Source organism: Giardia intestinalis, chromosome 5 (assembly GCF_000002435.2).
Source record: "Giardia intestinalis strain WB C6 chromosome 5, whole genome shotgun sequence".
Taxonomy (NCBI): Eukaryota; Fornicata; order Diplomonadida; family Hexamitidae; genus Giardia; species Giardia duodenalis.
The window spans coordinates 3228174-3254828 of NC_051860.1; the positions used below are offsets into that span (position 1 = coordinate 3228174).

General features: G+C 51.8%; 15 protein-coding genes and 2 non-coding genes across 17 annotated transcripts; 10 read left to right on the forward strand and 7 right to left on the reverse strand.

Annotated features, from left to right (window-relative positions):
• Positions 1-120, reverse strand: GL50803_00r0007. The gene has a single exon (XR_005248661.1). It is a non-coding gene; the product is annotated as a 5S ribosomal RNA (ribosomal RNA).
• Positions 121-1958: 1838 nt separating this feature from the next.
• Positions 1959-2774, forward strand: GL50803_0050116 (VSP; the record flags this gene model as incomplete). Its single annotated transcript, XM_038046131.1, has 1 exon — positions 1959-2774. The coding sequence occupies one exon, from the start codon at positions 1959-1961 to the stop codon at positions 2772-2774; it is 816 nt and encodes a 271-aa protein (XP_037902336.1).
• A 1342-nt stretch (positions 2775-4116) lies between these two features.
• On the forward strand, positions 4117-4236 carry GL50803_00r0006. Its single transcript, XR_005248660.1, has one exon. It is a non-coding gene; the product is annotated as a 5S ribosomal RNA (ribosomal RNA).
• Positions 4237-6246: 2010 nt separating this feature from the next.
• Positions 6247-7056, reverse strand: GL50803_00137682 (uncharacterized protein; the record flags this gene model as incomplete). Its single annotated transcript, XM_001707602.1, has 1 exon — positions 6247-7056. The coding sequence occupies one exon, from the start codon at positions 7054-7056 to the stop codon at positions 6247-6249; it is 810 nt and encodes a 269-aa protein (XP_001707654.1).
• A 3733-nt stretch (positions 7057-10789) lies between these two features.
• GL50803_001908 (DHHC palmitoyltransferase) lies at positions 10790-11863 on the forward strand (the record flags this gene model as incomplete). The annotated part of the gene is made up of 1 exon (XM_001707600.1): positions 10790-11863. The coding sequence occupies one exon, from the start codon at positions 10790-10792 to the stop codon at positions 11861-11863; it is 1074 nt and encodes a 357-aa protein (XP_001707652.1).
• A 39-nt stretch (positions 11864-11902) lies between these two features.
• GL50803_001909 (uncharacterized protein) lies at positions 11903-12568 on the forward strand (the record flags this gene model as incomplete). Its single annotated transcript, XM_001707599.1, has 1 exon — positions 11903-12568. The coding sequence occupies one exon, from the start codon at positions 11903-11905 to the stop codon at positions 12566-12568; it is 666 nt and encodes a 221-aa protein (XP_001707651.1).
• A 49-nt stretch (positions 12569-12617) lies between these two features.
• On the forward strand, positions 12618-12779 carry GL50803_0026129 (uncharacterized protein; the record flags this gene model as incomplete). The annotated part of the gene is made up of 1 exon (XM_001707598.1): positions 12618-12779. The coding sequence occupies one exon, from the start codon at positions 12618-12620 to the stop codon at positions 12777-12779; it is 162 nt and encodes a 53-aa protein (XP_001707650.1).
• Positions 12780-12784: 5 nt separating this feature from the next.
• GL50803_0031617 (uncharacterized protein) lies at positions 12785-13150 on the reverse strand (the record flags this gene model as incomplete). Its single annotated transcript, XM_038046049.1, has 1 exon — positions 12785-13150. One exon carries the CDS (start codon positions 13148-13150, stop codon positions 12785-12787), a length of 366 nt encoding a protein of 121 aa, XP_037902337.1.
• Positions 13151-13206: 56 nt separating this feature from the next.
• GL50803_0013809 (uncharacterized protein) lies at positions 13207-14208 on the forward strand (the record flags this gene model as incomplete). Its single annotated transcript, XM_001707597.1, has 1 exon — positions 13207-14208. The coding sequence occupies one exon, from the start codon at positions 13207-13209 to the stop codon at positions 14206-14208; it is 1002 nt and encodes a 333-aa protein (XP_001707649.1).
• A 15-nt stretch (positions 14209-14223) lies between these two features.
• Positions 14224-14850, reverse strand: GL50803_005013 (Endothelin-converting enzyme 1; the record flags this gene model as incomplete). Its single annotated transcript, XM_001707596.1, has 1 exon — positions 14224-14850. The coding sequence occupies one exon, from the start codon at positions 14848-14850 to the stop codon at positions 14224-14226; it is 627 nt and encodes a 208-aa protein (XP_001707648.1).
• A 203-nt stretch (positions 14851-15053) lies between these two features.
• Positions 15054-16190, forward strand: GL50803_005012 (Rhodanese-like domain-containing protein; the record flags this gene model as incomplete). The annotated part of the gene is made up of 1 exon (XM_001707594.1): positions 15054-16190. One exon carries the CDS (start codon positions 15054-15056, stop codon positions 16188-16190), a length of 1137 nt encoding a protein of 378 aa, XP_001707646.1.
• Positions 16191-16313: 123 nt separating this feature from the next.
• On the reverse strand, positions 16314-16475 carry GL50803_0060466 (uncharacterized protein; the record flags this gene model as incomplete). Its single annotated transcript, XM_038046216.1, has 1 exon — positions 16314-16475. One exon carries the CDS (start codon positions 16473-16475, stop codon positions 16314-16316), a length of 162 nt encoding a protein of 53 aa, XP_037902338.1.
• A 109-nt stretch (positions 16476-16584) lies between these two features.
• Positions 16585-17502, forward strand: GL50803_005010 (Ser/Thr phosphatase PP2A-2 catalytic subunit; the record flags this gene model as incomplete). The annotated part of the gene is made up of 1 exon (XM_001707593.2): positions 16585-17502. The coding sequence occupies one exon, from the start codon at positions 16585-16587 to the stop codon at positions 17500-17502; it is 918 nt and encodes a 305-aa protein (XP_001707645.2).
• Positions 17503-17535: 33 nt separating this feature from the next.
• Positions 17536-21177, reverse strand: GL50803_0016479 (Kinase, NEK; the record flags this gene model as incomplete). Its single annotated transcript, XM_001707592.1, has 1 exon — positions 17536-21177. One exon carries the CDS (start codon positions 21175-21177, stop codon positions 17536-17538), a length of 3642 nt encoding a protein of 1213 aa, XP_001707644.1.
• Positions 21178-21338: 161 nt separating this feature from the next.
• GL50803_0021444 (putative Spindle pole protein) lies at positions 21339-23105 on the reverse strand (the record flags this gene model as incomplete). Its single annotated transcript, XM_001707591.1, has 1 exon — positions 21339-23105. One exon carries the CDS (start codon positions 23103-23105, stop codon positions 21339-21341), a length of 1767 nt encoding a protein of 588 aa, XP_001707643.1.
• Positions 23106-23151: 46 nt separating this feature from the next.
• GL50803_002419 (uncharacterized protein) lies at positions 23152-23805 on the forward strand (the record flags this gene model as incomplete). The annotated part of the gene is made up of 1 exon (XM_001707590.1): positions 23152-23805. The coding sequence occupies one exon, from the start codon at positions 23152-23154 to the stop codon at positions 23803-23805; it is 654 nt and encodes a 217-aa protein (XP_001707642.1).
• Positions 23806-23941: 136 nt separating this feature from the next.
• Positions 23942-26650, forward strand: GL50803_0032668 (uncharacterized protein; the record flags this gene model as incomplete). Its single annotated transcript, XM_038046054.1, has 1 exon — positions 23942-26650. The coding sequence occupies one exon, from the start codon at positions 23942-23944 to the stop codon at positions 26648-26650; it is 2709 nt and encodes a 902-aa protein (XP_037902339.1).
• Between the last annotated feature and the right edge of the window lie 5 nt (positions 26651-26655).

A 26655-nucleotide genomic window follows, 5' to 3' on the forward strand; every position in this document is an offset into this window, starting at 1 on the left:
AAAGTTCGGCACCCCGTGTTCCCACGACGTCTCCGATCGCAGTACTGGCGGGGCCTGACGGCGCTTCTCTTCTTAATTCGGAACGAGTTAAGGAGTTTCCGCCGTAGGATGGCCGAACTGGCGGCTGAGGGAGCTGTGCGATGCGTCAGAGACTGTTAGAGATTCATATTGTGTATTGTGCAATGACCGATATGCATGGGTGTCCCACCGAAGACCCGGTGAAGGATGGCACCGGAGATGAGACAGGATGACCCCTGGTGGAGGAGACCACGGTGCGGGCTTGCCTGCAGATGCCGTGACTAAAATCTCAGCCCGTCCAGGAGTTTAACGGAGGTCATGCGACCGAATACCGAGGCCTACCGGAGAGCCGCATCGCCCCTGCACGAGCCAGCAAGCACTGCCTTCGACCCGACCACAGTTGAGAGCGCCCATGTCCGTGGATGCCGTCGGTCAGGTCCCTGAAGACCACCCTGCTCACAGCCCCAGGGATCCTCTGCAGACTCTGATTTCTATATCCCTGGGGTAGATGTTTGCAGATAGCGGCACAGGGCTCAGCAAAACCGCCAGAAGATCCGCAGCACACTGTCATTAACCATGACGTCCTGTGGTATTCATTCCATGGCTAAGCCACCAATAATGGCACTGGAACTGGAGTAAGACACTTCTAGGGTGCGACTACAGGACCGTGGAGGAGCTTCCTTCCCACGAAGGAGACCCTGCAGCTAGGGCGTGGTCCATCAACTCTTAGCACTGCACACCTTGGTAGAAGCAGAGCCAAGCCCACACTTAGAAATCGATGGCTGCTCTGTTGGACCCCGCACACGATGCTAGCTATAGAAAAGAGCCCGGGCAAGGAGATCACGCGGACCAGGTGTACCCGGACTGAGAAGCGTCTACTTTATCAAGTAACGGTAACCGGTCTATGCACACAGATCATGTTTGGCGACAAGCTCCCCTGTAGCTCATGTATACACTGCGAACCGCTGCTTAGAAGCCTGCGTTGGAGATGCTGCAAGACACCAATGGCTGAAAGGTGTGACTAGCCGTTCTTCCAGCTATCATCTCTCTGGATGCGCCGGGTACTTAAGGTGATAGTCCAGCATTGCACGCCTTGACTGCCACGGGCCTTGTGCATAGCCGACCAGGTGCCCGACACACGCCGCTTAGGAGTGCCCAGACCCCACGGTGCTGTAGTTGGGCTGCTAGGATGCGAGAGGTGGTGCACAGAGGCGCATATTAGAGTCAAGATCCATGTATTTCGCCTGCCCAGGTGGGCAGAAATGTTAGAGCGTCTAGACGGACTTAGTGCGTATCGCCCGAAAGTGAAGAAGCTGTTCGTGTAGGATCTGCATCGAACAGTCGCGTCACTGAGAGAGGAGGCTCATGTCTTCTTATGACCAAGGAGCCTAGCAACAACATTTACACAGCAATGCATACTATCGCAATGGACTTTCCTTGTGGGCAGTGTTAAAATGTTCATGTGCCATGTCGTGAGGCCATGTCACATTCTGCATCTCCTGCGCCAACGTCATCGCTGCCTATTAGTGCAGAACCTGGCTATCTTGGAAGGCTTCCTCAAGTTCGTCTATACCTTTCTCGAAGAGGGTCCTTGGTAGTGGAGCCAGCTTTATGAGTGCTGTCCACCTCCTAGCAGAGCAAATTGACGGATGATGCACATGCGGGCTATACACTTTTCCGAAGCTTGTAGGGTACGGTGTTATGGTGGCTTTAACGATACACAAGCCATGCCCACCTGCAATAGATAGCCTCGATAGGATGCTCTTGAGTAGGGCACCAGTCAGCTGTCAGTCCTTGGGTACCGCAGAAAAGCACCAGTGCCTTCTTGTTCTGCACTGCAGCGTGCTCACAGCGACACGCTGAAGGATGCATGCGACCCGGTGGAGGCGGCTTCCACTGCTATCTGATCGCCCCTTAGTGTGAGCGTGATTCGGCGGGCAATGTTGTACTTGGCAGGTTTAGCATTCGCTTACTTGGCGCTTGCCGATCCAAAATCGTGCACCAACTCTCAAAATTGTGCATCTGGAACTAACTGTCTAGATGTCAATATAAATGGCCAGCAAAAAGAGATTTGCACAAAATGCGAGGCCACCCACGTCCCGGTCGAGGGGGCGTGCCAGGCGAAGGACGGGCAGGACAAGTGCACGCCGCAGGACGCCCCCGACGGGACCTGCAAGGCGTGCCAGGGGAGCACCTACCTCTACAGCGGAGGATGCTACGCCGCGTGCCCCGACGGATTCTACGGAAAGGGCGACAACACATGTGCCAGCTGTGATAGCTCCTGTGACAAGTGCGAGGCCAAGACTCCCACGAGCTCACGCTGTACGAAGTGCGCTGTCACCCACGTCCCGATCGACGGGGCCTGCGAGACCATAGCCGCCGCAGGGGCCAAGTGCACGGCCAAGAGCACCCCCGACGGCACGTGCCAGTCGTGCAAGGGAGAGAACTATCTATACAGAGGCGGCTGTTATGTCTCGTGCCCTCAGGGAACACCAAACTCTGAGACTAACACATGCGATGGAGTCCCCGCCCCTGATTGCAATCTTCCTAACTGCAAGTCATGTCCTGGCGGCACGTGCACAGAGTGTAACGACGGATTTGTTCTAGGTGATGATAAAAATTGCGTGCCTTCTAGCGTCAACAAGAGCGGGCTCTCCACTGGCGCCATAGCGGGCATCGCCGTGGCCGCTATTATTGTCGTCGGGGGTCTCGTCGGTTTCCTCTGCTGGTGGTTTATCTGCAGGGGGAAGGCATAAATTTAGGTAGTAAACGTGTCTCCTATTACACCCACTTACTCCATAGTTTCGACGCCGCTATTCTACGAGGTCGCTGAGTTACCTGTCTCCGAGCATCCACTGGATTCTGTGGCAGGACCGCGCCTCCATGTTTTGCCGTGCCCGCTTCTGTATGGCAATGAGCACCCCCTACTATTGTACAACTATTCCACCCAGAGGCAGGCGACACACAGACCCTTGGCTCTGATAGGCGCCTCTGTGCACCACCTCTCGCATCCTAGCAGCCCAACTACAGCACCGTGGGGTCTGGGCACTCCTAAGCGGCGTGTGTCGGGCACCTGGTCGGCTATGCACAAGGCCCGTGGCAGTCAAGGCGTGCAATGCTGGACTATCACCTTAAGTACCCGGCGCATCCAGAGAGATGATAGCTGGAAGAACGGCTAGTCACACCTTTCAGCCATTGGTGTCTTGCAGCATCTCCAACGCAGGCTTCTAAGCAGCGGTTCGCAGTGTATACATGAGCTACAGGGGAGCTTGTCGCCAAACATGATCTGTGTGCATAGACCGGTTACCGTTACTTGATAAAGTAGACGCTTCTCAGTCCGGGTACACCTGGTCCGCGTGATCTCCTTGCCCGGGCTCTTTTCTATAGCTAGCATCGTGTGCGGGGTCCAACAGAGCAGCCATCGATTTCTAAGTGTGGGCTTGGCTCTGCTTCTACCAAGGTGTGCAGTGCTAAGAGTTGATGGACCACGCCCTAGCTGCAGGGTCTCCTTCGTGGGAAGGAAGCTCCTCCACGGTCCTGTAGTCGCACCCTAGAAGTGTCTTACTCCAGTTCCAGTGCCATTATTGGTGGCTTAGCCATGGAATGAATACCACAGGACGTCATGGTTAATGACAGTGTGCTGCGGATCTTCTGGCGGTTTTGCTGAGCCCTGTGCCGCTATCTGCAAACATCTACCCCAGGGATATAGAAATCAGAGTCTGCAGAGGATCCCTGGGGCTGTGAGCAGGGTGGTCTTCAGGGACCTGACCGACGGCATCCACGGACATGGGCGCTCTCAACTGTGGTCGGGTCGAAGGCAGTGCTTGCTGGCTCGTGCAGGGGCGATGCGGCTCTCCGGTAGGCCTCGGTATTCGGTCGCATGACCTCCGTTAAACTCCTGGACGGGCTGAGATTTTAGTCACGGCATCTGCAGGCAAGCCCGCACCGTGGTCTCCTCCACCAGGGGTCATCCTGTCTCATCTCCGGTGCCATCCTTCACCGGGTCTTCGGTGGGACACCCATGCATATCGGTCATTGCACAATACACAATATGAATCTCTAACAGTCTCTGACGCATCGCACAGCTCCCTCAGCCGCCAGTTCGGCCATCCTACGGCGGAAACTCCTTAACTCGTTCCGAATTAAGAAGAGAAGCGCCGTCAGGCCCCGCCAGTACTGCGATCGGAGACGTCGTGGGAACACGGGGTGCCGAACTTTCTGCCGTTGACTGTCGGCCCCCGCACACGGGGATTCCGGCTGCATCCCACTACGCACTCTCGTGGAGCGACAGCGCAGACACTAAAGGGTGGCTTGGAGTCGTTCACTGGGCGTCGGCCACCCCATCGAGACCCCCGCAAATTGCTCCCGAGGAGTCTGCCGCCGACATGCGTTATAGGTGGGCACTTAGTGCGCTCTGCGAGGACAGGCCGGCCAGTATGAAGGACCTCACAGACAAAGAGTCTGAGGGCCTATAGCGGACTTCTACAGGCCAGTTCAACAACAGAGACGTCGGATGGCAGGCGCTAACAAGGATTGCTCGGCTCGATTCTCTAACGTAGATCCTCCAGATTGCATGCGCAAGACCGTTGCACTTACAACGGAGACCGACCTGGGTCGAGATTCACATAAAGACAGCAGCTTCGTGGATCATGAAAGCAACAAGCAAATGGCGTTTGTCCGTGCCTCCTGTCCATCTAGTGTCTGGGCCAGACGCTGACCCTGGCAGTCAAGCAGAGAATGCACAGCAGCCGGCCCCAGACTGGGCGACCCAGAACTGCTTGTAAAATGGTCAACATGTCGCTGGGCCAGTTGTGGAGTGTGAAGCTAAGAATGAGGCTCCTCTATGTTGCTGGTCAGCTCGGCCTCCAGGGAGCAGCTCCAAAAGAGACTACACGACGAACGAGGACCAGCAAGAAGCCAGAAGGAGCAGTCGCTCGACAAATGAGGAAGAGCTAGAGATGCAACAACATGCAGGCGGCAGAGAAGAAGCAGGCACACCTAGCTCCGGTCACTTTTCCACTTATTGGACGCTGAGGGATGCACTCAGTAAGGACAGCCTGTACCAGCAACACCCCAGCTCCGACCCGAGCGTTCCCTCCCGGGCTTCTTGTACACTGCTGGAGAGAGCGTCTACTTGGGCCTGCTAGGGGCAGACCCGCTCGATGAGGCCCTGGGACCTTCTCGTGCTCTTCGCTGCCATTAGTGTAGCCAGGTAGCATACCGGTACTTCGTGGCACCAGTGGGGAATGCTCTTCCTATCTACGCCTAGTTCCTTGAATCTCCTGCCAGTGAAGGACGCTTTGAACATAGGCTCACACGGAGCTTAGGGCGTCTGCGTGTTCCCCAGCAGACAGATCAGCACCAGGCGGATAGTCGTCATGCCGCGCTGGATGCCAGCTTCTTTAATCAAGGAGCCATTCGACGCGAAGCTCTTCCGGATACACAGCTTCTTGGATGGGTTGGCTCAGCAGGCCTGCTTATTGGGGTTTGCTGGGCACGGCTAGTGGTCAGCCGGCTCCTGGGTAAGGAAGTTCATCCATTTCTCGGCGGTGGGCAGTGCATCCCTTCCGGCGCACCTGCTCGTGCCAGGAGGTGTGCCCAGGATGATCGGAGATGCAGCTGCGCCGTGGTGGCCGCATCTGAGGCACAGGTGCGCAGACAATAGTATGCCTGGTGAGACAATCATCGCATCTCTTCTTGATAAAAGCTTCACCGAACGAGCGGATCGAGTATGCCGTTTACAGAGCGCGTCCACTCTTCCACTCACGACCTGCCAACAAGGAGACAAGCATCAGTCTGTGTCGAGAGCCGGCCTGCAGCTCCTTGGCGTGTCGGCGCGTGAAGACAGAGGGCCAGCCAGGGTGAATGTCGTGGCCGGCCAGCTGCACATCAGTCCTAGCTCACGGCCCAGAGAGCATTCAGTCGCCTGTTACCGGACGGGCCTGTCTGGTAGATCGTTGGCCCAGACCGCGGTGTTCGAGTCGTCTGGGCACATGGGAGAGCCCTGCCTTCGTCTGCTGTATGTGGTCTCTTCAGCAATGCGCAGAATGCGGGTTGCGCGACATCCAGACCGTCGTAGCCTGCGTCTGGTGGGCCCTGCGCTGTGCCGTGGTTGAGCATGCTGCACGCTCTAGACATGACGGTCTCGTCACTGACCAGGCTCCGGCCATTAGCTGCTCCTACCGACCACTCTTCGCCAACCACCAAGCAAGCCGGGGTCTCCAGTCCTCAACCCTTACTGGGGCTCGCATCAGCGCACCCAGGCACGCCTCCGTAGCTCGCAGGGGGGAAGCATGGCACGCATGCGAATGCAACGGGCGACCCGAGGAGACCCTGGCCCGTCTGGAGCGGGAGGACGCCAGGCCCAGGAACGACCCCGGGCGGGAGGGCGAGGACGAGGCACCCCGGCGCGTGCGGGGGCAGAAGCGCAGAGACCGCGCCCGGGGCCACAAAGACCGGCCCCCCGACGGGCGGCACCAGCGGAGGCGCGGCGCAACCAAGAACGCAGGGGGGCGGGGGAGAGGCCGTCACAGGAGATACCTCCTCCTCCTGCTTGGCCGCCCTCGGGCCGTATGTGCGGCGCGGCAGCACCACCCCGTGCTCCTCCAGGGCGGCGCGGACGTCCTGGGTGCGGAGCGCGTTGTTGTACGTCATCCGCAGCTCCTGGCGCGGATACTTCGCCCCGAAGCGCTCGTGGACCCTGCGGTAGAAGTCCGGGCCCAGGATGCTCCGGTCCCTGACCCCGGCGATGATCATCGCCTTGATGGCCCTGCGGTCCTCGCCGGTCATCTTCACGTTGAGGATGCTCCGCGAGTGCGTCTCGCGGTACCAGTGATAGATCCTGCTCCGGTCCTCGGACAGGGCGCGGGCGATCTTCTTCCAGTCGATGGCCGTCCGGAGCACGTGCCGGTGGAGGAGCAGCGGCCGCCGCGCGAGGCTCTCGGCCGTCTCCCCCAGCCGCCGGGCAGCGACGACCTGCTTCGCGAGCTCGAGCAGAACGGAGGCGCGCGTCTCCGCCGTCATTGCCCCAGAGCCCATCCGATAGAAGCGGCGATAAAACTAAAAACAGACCAACGAATAATGTGAAATTAAATATGTACAGGCCTTGCACAAAAGCTTTAGCGGGTGTTTGTTGCCTGCCTGCCCCGGTCCGTCGGGCGAGCAGGGCGCCCTCACCCGGGCCATCGCCGCAGTACGAGCTGGCTTAGGCCGCCACACAGAACAGACCGCTTTGCACACGGCGGCGCTGGGGCTGATGTATTGATCGGAGTTTTTTGGTATTGCTGAGGACCCCCGCCCTCGGCCGCCAGGGAGAGCCGCACTCTGCGCAGCCCCGGTTTGTCTGCAGATGCCCAGAGCTCTACGGAGGCGGGCAGGCTGGGGCCGTCCCCTTCGTTCGGGACATCGCCGACGACGAGCTGCTGCCTGCGGCCCGCGGGGTCTTCCGCTCTGAGAGGGGTCGCCGAGTGTCGGGAGCCGCAGCGCTCTGCAAGGCCTGCACACGACCAGAGGCTGCCCAGTTTTTTGAGCAGCTGGCTCTGGCGCGGATTCTGCGGACGCCTGCTGCCAGCCCAGTCTACAGGGGCGTCCGCGTGTCTACTGTGGCCTGGCGTGCGTGTCTGCGCGTCCTCCTGCGGTGGCTCCCCTCGTGGCGCAGGAAGCCCTGCCAGTCCTCTCCCATCGAGTTCTCCCGACGCGCTCTCTACCGCGCCCAGCCGAGTTTCCAGCGGACAAAGGAGCGGCATGACCAAATCAGTCGCCAGATTACAGTGTGCTCTGCGGCCGCGAATCTTGCTGGCATCTTACGCGACAGTGGCTCTGGGTGTGCCCGTTCAGCAGCAGCTGCCTTGAACATAGATACTTAACGTGACCCGTATGCTAATATCTGCTCGCTCAATCTGTACAGAAGGATCTAACGGTATGCCGGCTAGAGCAGTAGGACTCGTCAGGCGAGCACACCGGAATTGCGTGCAGTACGCATCTCTAAAGGCTTGCATGCCTGGATCTGTGCTTGTCTTCTCACTGAGACCCCAGTACAGCGAAGGCGTTTAATATAAACAGAAAGCCGTGGTGTCGCTAGGGTCTATTCGGGCCGCTCAACTATACCGAATCATTCCTACCGGTAAAGCCTGACTGCTTGCTACTAAGCAGAAGGAACCGGCTCCTATGACGGCCAAGCGTGGAATCGGTACGCTGTCAAGCCTCTCGATTCAGATGCAGAGTCTGCAATGTCCACGTGAGTAGCACGCCAAGTGGTTGCCGCTTGCTTGTTATAGACTATAGATCGGCACGTAGGCTCGCGGGCCGGCTGCATCTTACTCGGAAGTACAAGACGCTGCTCCTGTCTGGATCACAGATGCGAATCGCCGGTCCCGATGCGCACGAGTGTTACAGAGTAACAAGGAGAGCACCCGTCTATGGGACACAGTCACAATTCGAGTGGCGTCCAGCCCTCCTGGAGAAAAGGCATGCCACGATCAACGGCATACTGCTTTGAACACCAGTAAGCACACCCGCTGTGTCTGCGAAGCCGAGGGCGGCCGTATCGCCGGCTGCTACTTGTCACTCGGACGCACATGTGTGACGAGACGTGCGGGCGCCCTTCATAAAGGCCTCCTGATGCGCAACACACGGCCCAGCCGCCTCTTCTCTGAGAGACAGATGAACTTTGCTTGCAGTGGGCTGCGTTAGCGTAGACTTCTGAACACGTCCCTCTGTTGAGGATTCAGCGGCTACGCACTGGGGGCAGACACGCGTGTTCTGTGGCCAACACGGGACTTGGCCGAGCAAAGGAGGTAACGAGTCGGCGCTTCTGGCCCGATGCTCTGCGTGCCTACGCCAGAGACCAGGTTGCCAACGTGCCGGTTAAGGAGAAGACGCGATGATCCGCCATCGAGAACTGCAGTACCCGCGGAGACGGGCAGGAGCGACTTTTTATGACCACGAGCCTGAGCCCTTTAAGGTCTGTGCCAGGCTCTTCGCATTACACAGCTCCTCCTCGTGTGTGCCCTCAGAGAGCGCAAGCATCTTCTTCGACAAGCACTTCTGTGGGCACCACAGCAGGAATGCATAGTTCCGCGCTGACCATGCCTTAGCCCTATTAGGGTTGGTGACAAAACTACGACTTCCCTGTCACGAGGCATTACGCTCTGTACAGAAGAATGCCAGCAAGTCATGCAATGCCTGTGGATCTGTCCTTCGACCTTCTCCTGACAGACATGTGTCTTTTGGCATGCAGCCCTGCATTGCATGACGGTTCGTCCTCCAAGTGATGGTCTAGAGGACTCAACGCAGTGGTTCCCAAGATATGTGTCCTGAACAGAAGACTATACGCTCATATACCTCTAACCACATGAGGCCACAGCCCACTCTGCTTCTCTATGCTGCACTTAGAACTGCCTCTACGGCTCTCTGTACTCCATACTATGCGTCTGCTTGTCTTCCACACGCCTATCCCGAAGTCTGAATTAGGCAAGGCGCACTATATTTGGGGTCACTGCCAACTGCGTTGGCTATTCAGCAAGATATAACTAAAGGCAGCGTCCAGCACGACCGAACATGCTTGAAAGTTACGCGAGAGACTGAGTACAGTGTGGGAATGTCCCTCGGTCTACTGGTAAAATGCCGTCGGCTGCTGATACAGGCTCTTGTCTTCGTGCGGTGGCATGCAATCATGTGGTACGCATAGCATCGCTATCTGCATGACGCGAGGCCAGTGGAGCTCTGCCCATTCTACCTCTTATCCTTGCGCGAAGATTCTGAAAACATGGATGTCTGGACATGGTGTAGGGCTCTATCGGTAGACCCTCTTTTCTGCGCCTTCAAGGCATGCAGAGGCTAGCGCAGTGTTCTCTAAACAGAGGCCTCGGGCATGCACGCTGTTGAGCGACGGCCTGAGCTTCTCTGGAGTATCTTACAAAGAGCGGCGCGCTGGCAGGAGCGTCGGTTCGGTGTTCTGAACAGTGGTGAGGGATCTCTGGCAAGCGAGCGCCTCTCGACTGGCTTGTGTGCCTGCAGCTACACGTGTGTGGGCAGTGAGCGGTGCACAAGCCCACGATGCTGCGGTTCTACGAATGCCTACCCCTGGTGAGTGCCGTCTGGGGACAAGGGGTGTGTACCGGTACAAACTATTCGGTGTCTCTCTGCACAACAGCCTCATAACAATGCTCTACTGGGACTGACTCCGGAGCCAAGTAGGAGAGGAGGCCCTTCTGGGTCTTAATGGCCACGGGCCCCGCTACATACCTGGCGGTGCCACCCAGAGACCGGATAGCTTTAGAATATTATATAGAAGTTAGCAGACATGTGACTTCGTCTGATTAGTACGCGCTCTGTGCCGATGCGACTAACGTACACTCACCGAAGCATTACCTCGTTTACTCAGAAGTCTTACCGGATACCCAAGGGCTCACTCGCTTCCTTCTAGCAGGAGGCAGAGCAGCTTAGCAGCAGAAAAGGTGCTAAACTAACTCCTTGTCTTCCAGGTAAGGGGAAGCCAGGAGAGCAGAGCCTTCGGGGCGCCCGGTCGGCCCCAGGCTTTCCCTGGTCGCTGCCCGGTCCCGAGTCACAGCGGCATGCGGGCCGAGCGCCGCCCGGGGGCCGATGAGTAAGTATTTTCTTTTATATTTTTAATAGAAAATCACATAACCAAACATCCACAGAAACGAGAATGGATAAATAATCAAACCTATTATGTAAGAAAAGCGACTACTCTATACTTTTATCTATGCTTGACAAAAGGATAGGAGAGTCAACAAAGGTTTAAATCTTAATGTGTAAATTCCACGGTATTGGTCGGTGCTGTGGCAAAAGGGGCATTCGAGGGCAAGACTTCGGCTGTTTTCTTGGAACAGTGGTGGTGTATATCCTTTATTGTATTCTAACTTGCGTTGTCCTCGCTAGAGAGAGTCAACGTGTTCTTACCCCCTACGTTTCGTATGGAGTTACAATAGCTACATGTATTCTTTGTGTAACACTTTATTTACTTGCTGGAATCACAGATCCAGGATATATGCCTGTCTGTTCAAATGATAGGTTCAACGCGAGGTCTGAAGTGGGGATCATAAGCCCCTATACAGTGGGAAATTTGGCAGGAACCGCTGTTTATTGTACTACTTGTAACATATTCAGGCCTCCAGGCACCTCCCATTGTGATGATTGTGGCCACTGCATAGTGTATTTTGACCACCATTGTCCGTGGGTTGGAACAGACGTAGGACTTCGTAATTATGGGTACTTTGTTTGCTCCATGCTCGGAATCCTGATCTATTGCGGTTGGGTTCTTACACATGCAGTTGTTTGTTTCGTTGCTATTGAACCAACAGTCCCCACTATAGTGGTGTGTCTCCTCTGTGCTATAGGAAGTCTCTTTGGGATATGTTTCAGCGTAGGAATGGGCTGCGCAAACCTTCGCTTGATACTAAAAGATACCTCTACTCGAGCATACAAGCGAGGACGGTCTAGTGCAACTGAGCAAGTAAAACAGATGCATACAGTGGATGCTCCAGACAATGATTCACAAGATGGCACAGAGCCAGCTAATCTATATGACTCGATGTCAGCGCAAGGTAATAAGGACACTCTTGTGCTTTCTTCATCGGAAGCAAAGTCAAAGATGGAATCGGAGAATCTTCCTAGCTCCTATGGAGTTTCCCAAAATAGGGTCGTGGAGATCCTCACAACTATACAGAACACATGGACGTACAAGCACATCCGTCATTTAGGGTGGCGGCGTGTCTTTTTAGGTAGATATATGCCTCAACTTATAGACCTGTCGGCCCAGGAAGCTGAGGAAATTGCATGGGTATGGACAGTTGTGCTATGCTCCAGTGACCCGCTTGTGTAGAACTTATTAGATCAGCTAAGTAAAGGCTTTAATTCAAAAATGGCTCGAATTTTCTTCGATATTGGCTCTGAAGATGGAGAGTTGAGGGAGCGGCTTACGTTTTCTATCTACAGGAATGTTAGCGCCCAGACACGTGACTTTCTTTTCAAATTCATTCGCGAAGCGGGACCGAACGCCTTCAGTTACCGGGGCTCGGCGGTCTATGCTTTTACAAGCACATTCTTTGCATTCGGTAACTTGGCCCGGCGAGGAATAGTGACAAAGAGCCACTCGTCAGATCCTTTTTACTCTTTTAGAACCCCTAAACTTGGCGCAGGAAGACGTATTGCACAGGAGGGCCATCTCTGCCTAATCTCCGCAAGCGCCACTTCATCCTCTCAAGAGCTGCTGGTCACCCTTAAGGATTGTGCCAACTACGAAAAGGACCTAGTCTGCGTGGGCGAGTTGGACGGAGACACGTCTGCATTGGCCAGAATTGCATCCTATGCAAACGTGCAAATGCTTCGAACTAAGGGCGTCATTTATATTATTAATTGTGGTGTCGAAGGAGATCCTTCAGTACCTGATTCTCCTTTAGTGGACCTAGTCATTCAAGGCGAAAGAGATAGACAGGCAGCAGAAAAAGAACGCGAAGATCACTGGCATCGCGAGTTCTCTCTTAAGCTGGGAAAGCCCGCGATTGATATGGCAAAAGTGCATATTTAACACACAACCCGACGTTAGGCCCTACTCACTCATCTGTGTGTTACAAAAAATGAACGAGCAGACATACTCGGGGATACTGAATCTATTTACAGCCGTAACAGTTTGCATAATTCTTATGTACATCATCGTGTGGGTCATCACATACTATCAAGGAGCCGAGCTGGAAGACGGTGTGTCTCCCCGTTGTGTGGACGGCGGCATAAGTAAATGAACAGATCACTCGTAAGGTCTGTCAACTCTCTGCACTCCTTGCCAGATCCCTCCGTAACCGCACACAGTGACGTCTTCGTACTCTGTATTGTCCACCAAAGCATTTGTGCCACCCAGTCTGAGATTTGGACCAATAAGCTGGGTATAGCCTTCTTCTGGCGAGTTAGAGATGCCACTATATGTCAGCTCCAATTGTACCTTGCTTTCGGATTGCTTTATGGCTTTAAGAAGCGAGGCCTTCAAAAGCCCCTCGATACTCTCTCGAGCCGCAGACAACCTAGTGAAGTAGTCTGAAACTAGCTCACTGTCCATTGCTCGTTGGAGAGCCATCCATATATCTGCATGTGGAACCAATCCAGGCCACTCAAACATCGGAGGAGCCGTCATTGTTCCGTTCACAACTCAAATTTAATAAAAGCAGTCGAGGCATGGGTGATGTTGACATCCCTGCAGCAGCAGACCTCCTGGATGAGATGATGGCCATGATCAATCGTAATAACGATGAAATTGCCGAAAAGACGGCTAGAGCCATGCAGTTGGTGTCGACAACGAAGGAGCTAAAACCGGCCCCACCATCTATCAACGAGGAAACAGATGCACATCCCGCCGGACCGCAGAGAAATATGCTTTCCTCAGAAATAGACAAAATAGATCATACAGACAGAGTTGAGAAGACTAAGATTCAAAAGCCAAAGCAAAAGCGACTCACAGTCGAGGAGTCAAAGTACCAAAGGCGAATTCAGTCATTAGCTGAGCAACTTGCAGCGGGAGAGCATGGAGGGTCTGGAGAAGATGTTGGGGCTAAAGATATCGTGACAAAGCTTGGCGAAGAGGCAGAACTGGCCTATTTACGAGCGCGAGTTGACACGCTGACAAGGATGGTTAACGAAGTCAGTGCAGACGCATCTAATGCCGTAAAGCGAGAGAAAGAGGCTAGGGAAGAACTCGCCATCCTGAGGGCAGAGCGAGATAGGTTGCACAAGACGGTCAAGGAAATGAATACGGCATCCGATAAGCTCAAGTCCCAATTGGATAGTGCAAAGAGTAGGCTACAAGATGAGCAGGCTGCGAAGGCTGCTCTTCAGGACGAAGTGGATAAGGCAGAACGGGCAGTAAGGGCAGGTCGCACGGCAGCAGGAAGCAAAGACAAGGACTTAGTTAGGGCGCTAGAAACTATAGACAAGTACAAGCAGCAAATAAAGGAGAGTCTAGATAGGGAGACATCGCTGCGTGAAGAGCTGGAGAGCCTGAAGAATGCACAAGGCTCTGAGAGCAAAAAGGCCGCCAGGGAGAAGGAGGAGCTCCTATTAATAGTCAGGAAGCAACAACAACTGATCGATGTACTCCAGCGCCAAAAACTCCACTTACAGGGTGCCTTGCATTTGGGGCTGACAGAGGCTCAATTCAATAAGCTACTCGAAGTACAGTGAAAATCTAGTGGACACTTAGGCCTCATTGGTACCTGACACTGCTGGCATGTATTCTAACTTATAGAGGTAAAACGTGGGCATTGTTTGAAGAGATATCTCTAGTGCAGGGGGGATAACCTTGTATGGTTTGCTGACGACAAACGTTTTGGATGTGCAATACTCTAGCATTTCTTGGCGATCAAGACCGTCAAAGGAAAGAGTGAACCACACTGAATTCGGATTCATGAGCCGGTACACTGTCTCGATAGCTTGTTTCATTGCAGTCAGGGGTTCAAAGGAATTAGTAAGCAGGCAGTCCAGAAGACCCTTATCTATCACTATGTCAAATAGCTTGTTGAACAGAGACTTATTAAGTTCTGCCACATCCTTTACGAGATATTCTATCTCCGGCCTTCTTCGAAGCTCTCCTTCCATATTCCTTTTGGCTCCAGCTGAGAAGTCAATGCATGTGATGTTTTTATATCCAAGATCATATAGCTGATAGGGAAGTCTGGAGACTCCTGCTCCAAGGACGAGGATATGCTTGTCTGGGTGGAAGTACTTCTGGATGTGTGGAAAGAAGATAGGAAGTTGCACATACCAATCGAAGAGTTCGGTGTGGCTTTCATACCAATCGTCCCAGTACTTCAGCTCATAGAACATGGACTTGCTTTGTTAAATTTTAGGAATGATGCGGAGATCACCAGCAACGTGCAGGAGTGCAGGATAGCCTTTATTGATTGCTTGCTAGTGTTCAGAGGCAGTACTTGGAAGCTACGCTACTCAATACCTCGCTGCAACAAAGGTAAGCATAAAATGGAGTTCACTCAACACAGCCTACACCTTCTAATCCATAAAATTATAAGATGTCTCTCAGAGCAGGAGCATCCACTAAGTCCAAGGTCGACCCATTGGACAAAAAGCTGCCAGCAAACCCTAAGTATGCAAACGTCACCTCGACAATTAACTCTGGTCCAACAATAGATAAGTTTTATGCTAAGCACGGGCAGGAGGCTACAAATGCACGCTTCAAACGTAATACAAGCCAAAAGTACAAGAGAATTCGCTTGGCAACCCTTCAGAAATGGATAGAGACGGCCATGACCGTTCTTGCACAGCCGGATTTCCTAGATTCTGGAGAATCAATTTATTCCCTAGACGATGGAAATGGACCCATTCAAAGGCCCGGAAGTGTTTGCTCTGCAATTACCTCAGTATCTATGGCAGATACTGAGGCCAGTGTCTGCGGAGACGAGCCGGGTGTGCCGCCAATGTTCATGGGGGGTCCAGATATTAAGGAACTCCTAAATCGCCTCAGCATTTGCAGGCCCACAACATCTGAAGCAAATGGAGCATACATTCGCGACACAACGGCCATGCCAGTCGTCACAGACTACGTCAGGAATTCCAAGATGAATCAAGCCGTTGCAGACAGATATCAATTGGCCAGCAATACCGAAGACCAAGATACACTGCGTAACGCCGTTCGCGAAAAGAACACTCGCTCGCATCTAGAGGGGCTGGGAGATCCCTCCAGTGCACCCACGTCTCTAAATGAGGTCCAGGAACTCACCACCAGAAAGCGCCATAACAAGATTCTGGAAAGAATACACCTTATTCCAGGGCTCAAGCTTGAGATGCTGCGGTCGGATACGGAACCCAAGCGCCAGATTTACTTGCCTATACCGACCGTTACCAAGCAATTTTGCGTTCTGGATATGCGTCCAGACGAATCTGAGTACAACAGATCGCATATCTGGGGAGCCGTTTGGCTGCCCACGGCGCGACTCCACAGGGCGACAAACAAGATGCCCCCAGATCTGCACTACTTCGTTAAGTTCGATGAGTCCATCGTTATCGTGACAGGGCTGGAAGGAAATAATGCAGAAGAGGCAGCAAATCTCCTTATGGAATATGGAATTGCCCAGCGAAACATTGTTCTTCTGATACAAACGATCGCAGAAGTAGAGCAAACTGCCAGAGGGATCATTGTTACCGCGTGACCAGCTGTGGCTATCGCATCCAGCAGTGAACCACCCCTTTGTTCTGATAGACAGGTACCATTCCAGCGCGTGTAAATGACCCTAGCATGCTGCGTTCATCTACCTATTAACCACCGGGCGTGTTCACTTCTTCGACGCCTGGAGCTGTGCAGCGGCCGCCCTTGTCTTCTCCGCTGCCTCTCGTTGCTTTCGCTTGAACTCTCGGTCGTCCTCGTCCTCATACTCTTCCTTCTTACCCTGCTTTTTGTGCTGAGCCTTTCCAGATTGCTTTCCTGCAATGGGCATCAAGTCTTGCCTTCTTGCTTTTTTCGTACTGCGCTCACTCGAATCTGGAAAAATAGCACAAAATTTGGTACTTTTAGCATTTTTGATTTTCATGTTTTTAAAAGCAACAATGGCCAAAGTCGACATCGATGAGTTTATTGAGCGTCTATACCGCGGAGAATTGCTTGTCGAGGAGGAGATTCGAGAAATATGCGAAAGGGTGAAGCATATATTCATCGAGGAACCCAACATTCAACCAATTCTGGCCCCTGTTACGGTTGTCGGTGACATCCATGGGCAGTACCACGATCTCATTGAAATGTTCCGTATTTGTGGACGTTCACCATACACAAATTACCTCTTCATGGGCGATTATGTCGATCGCGGATACTACTCAGTTGAGTGTATAACTCTCTTGGTCTTGCTAAAGATTAAGTACCGTAATAGGGTTACTATGCTTCGCGGAAATCACGAGTCTAGGCAGGTCACGCAGGTGTACGGCTTCCACGAAGAGGTTGTAAGAAAGTATGGGACGTCTGCTGTTTGGAAGATCTTCACTGAGGTGTTTGATTATCTCCCCATTGGCTGTTTGATAGACAAATCCATATTTTGCATTCATGGTGGTTTGTCGCCCTCGATTGATACCCTCGATCAGATCAGACAGCTCGAAAGGGTAACGGAGATACCTCATGATGGTGCCATAGCAGACTGTCTTTGGTCAGATCCAGACATAAAATCAGGTTGGGGAAGGTCACCCCGAGGAGCAGGGTATACCTTTGGTCAGGATGTGACGGAGACCTTCATAAAGAACAACGGGCTTCTCATGATTGCGCGTGCCCACCAGCTTACCATGGAGGGCTACCAGTGGCACCATGACAAGCAGTGCGTGACCATCTTCTCTGCGCCAAACTACTGCTTCCGCAGTGGAAACCGCGGGGCAATCATGGAACTGGACGAGAATATCCAATACACCTTCATACAATTCAACTTTGCTCCTCGCAGAGGCCAGCCACATATATCTAGGCGCGTTCCGGATTACTTCCTTTAGTCGCTTGAGAGCAATGGATAAGTAAATCCCCGGCTACCGCGGTTTCTTTCTAAGGAAGCGTGCAATCCGCATGTGTCCCTGTGAGCGGGCCATGGCTTCGACGGTCTCCCCGAACCCTGTAGGTATGTGTGCTTCGTTGACGAGGAGCTTGACACAGTTGAGTTGTTCTGCTTGAACAGAGTGGGCGAGTGCAGTGTACCCACTAAAGTCTACGATGCCTTGCTCATACCGCATGAGTAAGCTGACACAGCTGGCATGTCCTTGCCGCGCAGCATACATCAGCGCAGTTCGGCCCAGAGCGTCCCGCTTAGATGCCTCTCCAATATAGAGCTCTGCGGTCTCTACATCACCTGAGGCCGCTGCGATCATTAAAGATGTAACATTACTGATCTTCTGCTCTGAGGCTAAAAGAATCGTTGCGCAGCCCATGTAGCCGTTAAGCAGAGTCCGTAATAGAGCGGTACTTTTGTCAACATCTGACATGCCAGCCTCTGTGCGAAGATACTGCACACACTTAATGTGCCCTTCTTCGGCAGCATACATCAGAGCTGTCTCTCCTAAGTTGTTGGCTATGCACATCTCCTGTCGCAGCTGCTTGAGCACCTCGGTGTGCCCACACCTTGCCGCATAATGCAAGGCTGTGTTTCCGTTATTGTCCGTGGCGCCACATTCGAAGTCACGTAGCAGTGACACTACGCCTAAGTGTCCCTCGTGGGCCGCAGTCATTAGTGCAGTACACCCACCCTTTGTTTTCAGACCAACCTCTCCCAGAAGCAGCTCAACACATCCCAAGTGTCCCTGTTGTGCAGCCATCATAAGGGCGGTGAAACCCTCGCCCACTTGCAGACCAAGTTCACCGAGAAGCAGTTTGACTGCCTCCTCATGACCATAATAGGCGGCTATCTTGAGAGATGACAACCCGTTGTATACCGTGCCAATGAGATTTAAGTTAGCCTTTATGTCGTCCAAGTTATTACTCTCCGCTGCCAAATATAAGGGACTCTTCTTTGTAGATACAGTTGCTGCAACGCGGGGCTTTAAAGGAACCGAAGTACGTTCCATAAGAATATGATTAGTTATGCATTGTATATACTTTACCTTGTTTTCTATTACAGCATAGTCTAAAATGGTGTAACCGTCAGGCATCTTTATAGATGCCTCCCCTTTTAATAAGGCCTTAAACATATCCTTTTTGTTCAAGTCTAGTGCTATCTTCAGTGCCGTTTTACCGTATCTATTTAGAAGACCCTCTGCTGACGCCAGATATGGCTGATATTTAATTTTCCCGTTCTTCACTGCCCAGATGAGCGCGGTGTCGCCCTCATTGTCCCTACAGGAAGCTTCATACGGACCCAAGAGTTCGACAATTTTACTAAGTCCGCGCTCCATTGCGATGATCAGTGCCGTCTTCCCGTTGGCCTGTATATATGTAGCCTCTCCGACACAGAGCTGTACCAGTTCAACATCCCCTGTGAATACGGCGCGAATGAGAGCTGTTCTACCGTCACTATCGACATGGCCCTGTTCATACTTTGCCAGGAGCTCACAACACTTCCGTTGCTCGCGGTCTGTGGCGAGCATTAGAGCTGTTCTGTGCTGGCTGTTGAGTATACGAGACTCCTTATTGACCAGAAGAGACACTATTGCATCGTGGCCATGCTCTGCCGCATACATAAGTGCTGTATTTCCTTCTCCGTCCTGCATGCCATGTTCATGTTCTGCGAGAACCGTGGCTGCACTTACATCCCCAATCCTAGAGGCATGCATCAGAGCAGTTCGCCCTTGAGAATCAACGCTCCTTAAAGACTCTGGGAGTAGCCATTTAATGTAGTTACTCTTTCCATTAAGAATGCACCACATCAAAGTTGTGAGGCCTGGCCCAATTCGAGCGCTGATTTCCTGGGGCATAAGTGCTAGTCTTTGAATGCATGAGATGTTATCTGAAACTATAGCAATTAGTAATGCAGTTTCGCCACTATGCGTTTGGATGCCGGCTTCTACTTTCAGAACATCCAAGCATTCCACATGGTTAAGTTTCACAGCTAGTACAAGGGCTGTGATGCCCTCAACGTTAGACAGTCGCGCTTCCTTCCCAATGAGTAAGTGAATCATTTCAACCTGATTAAGGCGCACGGCCCACATAAGGGCTGTCTCGCCATATTTGTCTATTAGTCCAGATTCCCTCTCAAGTAAAAACGATACGCATTCTTTGCTGCCATTTATGGCCGCATACATAAGCGCTGTCTTGCTCGTGAGATCGTGACACCGTTCTTCATAAGGAGCGAGAAGCTTTGCACATATGTGATGGTTATTTCTTGCTGCGTGCATCAAAGCCGTCATTCCATCTTTGTCCCTAATTCCTTCTTCTACGGCAAGAAGGCGCTCCACAGATTCTCTGCTGCCGGCGGAAGCAGCATGCATAAGTGCGGTCATGCCCTTGTTGTCTTGCAACTTACTTTCCTTCAGTATGAGAGACGACGCCTCAGCAATCGTATTCTTTCTGGCCGCGTGCATCAAAGCTGTCATCTTGTTATTGTCATACATCTGTCCCTCATGCTCAAGAAGAATATCTATGCAATCAGAGTGTCCAGCCATAGCTGCTAGCATAAGAGCAGTACGTCCGTTATGGGAACGCATCCGGACTTCGTGCAAATTATTTCTTACGCTATCTACATCCCCAGACAACGCAGCGTCCATAAGAGCCGTCTGGAGTCCGAAGCCACTGGGTCTAGGGGATACTGGTGACTGTGCTCCGAGCCTTAGCCCAGACGGCGAGGAGGCCCGAATAGGGCTAGGAGACCACACAAGTGCATTATGCATGGTTTGATACCTTTGAAACTCCATTCTTCGAAGGACTTCTTGAATGTCAGGAACAAGGAGGAGATCTGCGCTGCTTATTCGTGCATACGGTATTCGTTCTAGACACCGCCTGATGACGAGTTTTATAGTATTACTGTAGCCTGAAAGCTGCTGCAAGTAAGGCTCAATAGGAGTGTCGGCTATAGAGGTGGGAATTTCAAGAGTGCATAATTCTAGTATAATGCAGCCCAAAGACCAAATATCGACCTTCTGCGTGCAGGATTGTCCATTGAGTATCTCTGGTGCCAGATAAGCAGGGGTCCCGAGCACCTTCTGCACACTCGCAGATCCGGTAATAGAAACAAGCTCCAGGGGGCGACAAAAACCAAAATCAGCAATCTTAACGTCGTCATCCAGGAATAAAATGTTTGCCGGCTTTATGTCTCTGTGCACAACAACCGATAAAGAGCCTGTCTTGATCTGGGAGTGAAGATAGGCAAGACCAGCGGCAATTTGAGCCAGTATCTCCCATATCTGCAGCTCAGGTATAGGCTCTTGTCGGCGGCGATGCTGCATGATGAATTCCTCGAGCGTTCCCCCATTGCAGTACTCCATCTCGAGATACACATGTTCAATCTCTGGATCGCGCAGCACACGCGTACAATTAACAATATATCGTGACTGAAGCTGTGGATAGATATCTAACTCTCCCGTGAGGGACATGCTACTAGCGAGGCAAAGGCTTTCATCAATTTCCTTCAAAGCAAAGATCTCACCAGAATCGGTTTTCGAGACCTTGTATACTTTCCCAAAGGCTCCCACGCCAAGTACCTCTTCACAGATGTACGATTTAGCGATGGTTGTGGACACAAGCATGGGGCGGGGAGCAGGGGAGGAATAAATTAAATCTCACTCAAAAGGATGAAGGACCTCTCGGGCATCTACCGTATTTACCTCTATTAGCTTAGTTTAGTTAACTGTTTGATATAGCCGGCAAGCAAAACACTTCACTATATCACCTAGGGTAGAAGGGAAGACTAGACTGCACTACGGCTGTGCATCTGCGGCTGCCCACGCATCCCAGACAGCCGAATAGATGCCGGCTGAGATGCCCTGAGCTCCTCCTCAAAGCCTGCATTTATGGCAGAACCGCTAACAGATGCAAGAGATGCCTCAAGTGCACTCACTCTCGCACTTGCGCGCCTAAATTCTTCTTCGCGGAGGTGCAGGTTTGCTTTTAGATTGATTATCTCTTCGTTGAGCCTCAGCTTTTCATCTTTGAGATTCGTGATTGTCTCATCCCTACGTTTGATTTCTTCACGTCTGCTCTGCTCAAGTTCTTGGTATCTCTGATCGTTTCGCATGTTCGTAGCATCGACAGTCGCAAATATATGTGCATAGTTCCGTTCTTTGGCGCGAAGCCTCTCTATTTCTATCTTGATGGGCTCAAAGCGCTCCTTCATATACTCATAAAGGCGCTTAGCCTCGTAGAGCTTGCTCACCTCGGCTGCTTGATCGTCTTTAAGGCGCTGCAGCCTTTCGTTCTCCTCCACTATCTTGCTCATCTGATCATCTGCAATGAGCAGCTTTGCCTTCTGAGACTCTACCTCCAGGCGCAGAGCGCGAGCCTCGTCCTCGACTTCCTTCAAACTCGACACCGTTGTCATCGACTTGGTGTACTCGTCAACAAGCTTGCTCTGCTGTTCCTCCAGCTCTCGTATACGCAGAACAGCGTCCTCAGCCGCTAGCTCTGTATTCCTGAGACGAGAGAGCTCTTCCTGCAAGGTTCTTATCTGCTCCTCAGCTCCAGCAAGACGCAAGGAGGTGCCATCTAGGTCTGCGGTGACCTGTGCCAGGGACACTCTGGCTTCTTCTGCCTCGCGGGCTTTATCTCCGGCCAGCTCACTTATCGCTTGATACTTCAAGTTCTCCTTCTCCATTGAGCTGTAGCGTTGAGTTAGCTCGTCGTACTTCCTCTTAAAGCTTTCTGCTTCGGAAAGAAGAACCTCTAACTCCGTGATACGAGACTCTGCTTTGCACAGGTTCTCCTCCCATGTGTTAGACTTCTCCTGCACAGACCGAAGGGACTCGATGGTACTTTCAAGACGAGAGATCTTTTCGGTAAGGGCGATGATCTGTGCTGTCTTTGTCTCCGCATTGGCCTCGTCATCTTGATAGATAGCAAGCTGTGCAGCAACATCCTCGTACTGCTCATATGGAACAAACCTCGGTTTTGCGCCAGCTTGTATCTGAGGATTAGGAGCAAGCACGGGTTGCACCCCCTGGGCTGCCGGCACCACTGTTCCTAGTCCTGATATGGCAGGGCCAGACTGCGAAAGCTGGATGGGCACGGGTCCCTGTGACTGTGCCAGCGCAGAGGGTGCCAATGCAGCAGAGACTGTCGCCTGAAGGGCATTAGTGTTAAGGACAGATACGGGAGCATCTGCTGCAGAGAACCCTGTAAGCTCATTGATCGTATCTGTGAGCTCCATTACATCTTTAGAAAGTATGCCGTTATCTGTCTGAAGTAACGCAATTTGCTCTCTAAAGGCTAGATGCTCCTCCTCAGCTTTGTCAAGTTTCTCCCGGAGTTCATCGCACGATTGGCGAAGCTGAGCGTTCTCAGCCTCGAGGGTCCCCACGCGAGGTGCGTCGAGTTTACTGGCCGTCTGGGCCGAGAGCAGACGTGAATTTGCGTCTTCGAGACGAACTATCTCGAACTTAGCCGCCCGGAGACTCTCCTCGAGGATCGCAACGCGCTTCCTGCTGTCTTTTAGCTCATTGGTCAGTCGCTGAAGATCCATTCGGAAAAGACAACCCCTCTAAATTTTGTTTAACAAATTTAAATGAATGGGTGACCGGAATGACCGAAGTGACGTTGCTCCACTGCCCGGCGGGGCTGCTGTTCCTGTGCGCACAGTGAATTGCCAGTCAGCACTTGAATTGCTAATAGACCTGCGGAGCCAGGAAGGCTTACCACCTTATGATTCTGCTAAGGTGGCAGCCGCCATTAAATCCTTGACGGATATCTACCCGCATTTGTCCTACTATCTGGATCTTCTCTCGCAGGACTTATCGAAGATCGATACTACTGCTGTACTTCGCCACTTTTACCCCTTTTATATGATCTACAATGAGTTTATTCATCTTTTGGTCGTCTATCATATGACGCGATTTCGGCGTCTACTCTCCACAATCAATAACTCAGTAGATCTACCCTCAGACTGTGCGGCTGCTCTCTCCCCCTACGAGCAGGAGCTGCTCAAGCAGGTGCAGGATATCAGGATCAACTTTTACTTGCGAGAAGGCGTCTTACCAACCCCAAAAGTGGCGCCTCCGACCTCTGCGTACATAGACGTCATGGTTGTGGACAACTCTGTTGGTGAGGTTCTGCTTCAGAGCGGCGAAACTGTTTTCTTGAACTATGGGTCGTTCCATCATCTTCTTCGCTCCGATGCCGCCGAGTTTTTAGCTCGTGGACAATTGGTTATTCTTAGCGAGTAGTGTTCACGGCAACTTTATTCCTTTTTAGAAGTATATCGGGTAAATCCTTGCCAACTTGCAGTTAGATCAGCTATTAAAATTAGTTAAAAGTAGTTCATCTACACTTCTATAGATTGAGCATTTGGTCGTTGAGATCATGAACTTGAGTAAGGTATGGTCTCCGTACGATGCCAAGCAACTGGGTGAGGAAGTTGGCTGTCCTCCAAAGCAACTGCTTCCAACTGGAGAAGACCCCCTTAAAACCTCTATCGATAGCCTGATATTTCCCGTTGTTTATACTCCCATCTCCTCAGTCAAGCCACAGCCTGGTTCGACCATCCAGAGCCAGGGTGTGGAGGCCATTTACTCTCTTTTGTCTATCGTTGATGATTTGGCTGAATCCCTTGTAGGAAGAGACAAGTGGCAACTTATCTATGAAGATGAACAAGGAAAACTTAGCGCTAACACTCAAGTGCCCAATAAAACGCTGCCGATACTGGTGCCAGCATCGAGGATAACGAACAAAGAGCTTAGCACCGGTGTAGCCACATTCTTTCGTCAGGTAGATGCAGTAACCAATACCATAAGTCGAACACAGCTCAACTTACAGCAAACTACACCTATTGACCATGGGGTAGAGAAGGAAGCAGAATACAAAAGATTCGCCACTAATTCGGGGGCAGACTTCTTAAGCACTTTCTTACGCTTGGCGCTCCAGACTATCGACAGTCTGCCCTGGTTTCAGGCGGGTTCTTCAGAGGATCCTTGCTGTGTGCTTTGTATTTCAGATGACCAGTTGGTATACGACAAGTCCCAGGACATCTATAAGCTCACTGTCCGTGATGCTGCTGCCCTTAACAGCCTCCTGATACCTGGCGACATCGTCAGCATACAGGGACAGTATTATGTGCTATCACTTTCTCCCCGCGCTCACGGGCTGTTTGAGCATGTTACGGAACAAGTATTTACGGTTACGCCCTGTCTGATTGCTAATTTCAATAGTGTGTACGCAGGTGCATCGATGAAACTCGAAAGACAGATGCGGGGGTCCCGGTGGAGAAATGAGCCCCTGTTTAAAGAGTTAGATACTTGCCCCACATTCTGTTGTTTCACACAATGCATATCTATGTGGTCTGCCGTAAGCCTCAAACAGGACTTCTGTGTTATTGCGGCCTTCTTCAAAGGACACCCATACGAATTGGGGCACTTTCCTCTGACTGCTTTGCAGATAGTTAAGTACTTGGCCTTCTATGATCCCAAGGATGCTGTTCTTCGCTTCTTTATTCTTGACAACTCGTGCGGAGCGCCATCTGGGATAGGAGTCAAAAGCGTGACTTTAGAGAAACAAAGTGAGGTTATCAGGGAGCTCACAGATAGCAGGAGTGATATCGATACTGCAGGTGTCGACGGCTCAGCTTCTAGTGGCATAGAGGTATCTACTCCTTCCTCGATAACGTCAGATTACGTACTAGAGGCAGATTTGGGGTGTTGTGGGCGCGAAGCCGATGAGTTCTTCTCTAAGTACGACATCGATGATTATGGATTTCTGAAAGACCCTGGATTATTTCCCCCCACCTGCTCCCTCAATTCCCTTGAATTACTTGAGGTTCTGAAGTCGAGCCAGGACCCCACCGATTCACTCAGTCCTGCTACCTCGCAACAAACGTTCCTTTCAAACTTTCACGCTGCCATCCAATCGATTAGCTATGGCGTCTCGCTGATGTATGAAGTCCCTATGGCTATTTCTAGAGAGTACTTTGCTTGGGTAGACGTTGTAAGCGAGTCCTCAACCGAATTGCTTTACCTATATGATCGATCTACCACTACTACCATAACTCTCAAGCGACCACTTCTTGTCCTTAATTTGCGCAAGCTCCTTTCTCACTATCTCAAGAAAAATAACGGAAAAGTTGAAGAGCATTTGAATGGGATCAGTTGCATGCCTGCTGTGCAAAGTATTTACGCTCTGGGTTTGGCCTATAACCACGTTCTTCTAATTATGATACCATACATGTCTGGCTCCTTCTTCTTTTGTTCATTTAGGAAGGACGAAGTGCCCTCTTCTGCAGATATATGTATTGTTGCGCAAAAGAGCGTTATTGATGTTGTTAATATTGATTTGCTTCAAACTCACGGATTGATCTTCGTATCAACGCGGACATTTGCATCTGATCCCCACAGCAAAACTAAATCGAGCACACATCTGCATATTTTCACCATGGTCTATAACTACAAAGAGACAGATCAGATAGATTTCTCCACACGAGACGGCACGCTCAGAGAAATCAGATTTACTGTACTTTTTAGACCTGTTCACACGCTTTTCCTTATGGATGCTGGATACCCCGCTAAGGGCATTGTGCTCTTGAACTCAATGCGCTTGGCCATCCACTTTGAGAGCTTATCATACTTTTATATGATAGACTGCGAGTTTTTACAAGGCCACAAAAGCCGAGACTCCAACGATACCTCATGCTGCATCTCAGCCACACCTATCTACACTGCATGTCGGTCAATAACCACCCTCTTGTATGCTCATGATGGAGAGCATATAGTATTATTCGAGCACGGAGAAAACCAAGCATTGGTATACTCGCTAATTAATCTAAAGGAGCTAAAGTATTCCATTGTCCTTCCAGGAGGAGACAGAATAAACCATGCGGCACCAGGCGGAGACAGTGGCTTACTTGCACTTTCCGGAGACCACACAATCTCAATTTATCAGCTAGGCGCTTCGGAGATCTTTCTGAAACACTATGTGACACGGGGAAAAGCCATAGGCATAGCGTGGTCTACACCAACCAGTTTACTGGTCGCAACAGAACAGGCTCTTTATACAATCACACTGCGTGCAGAAGGTGCTTAGTATAG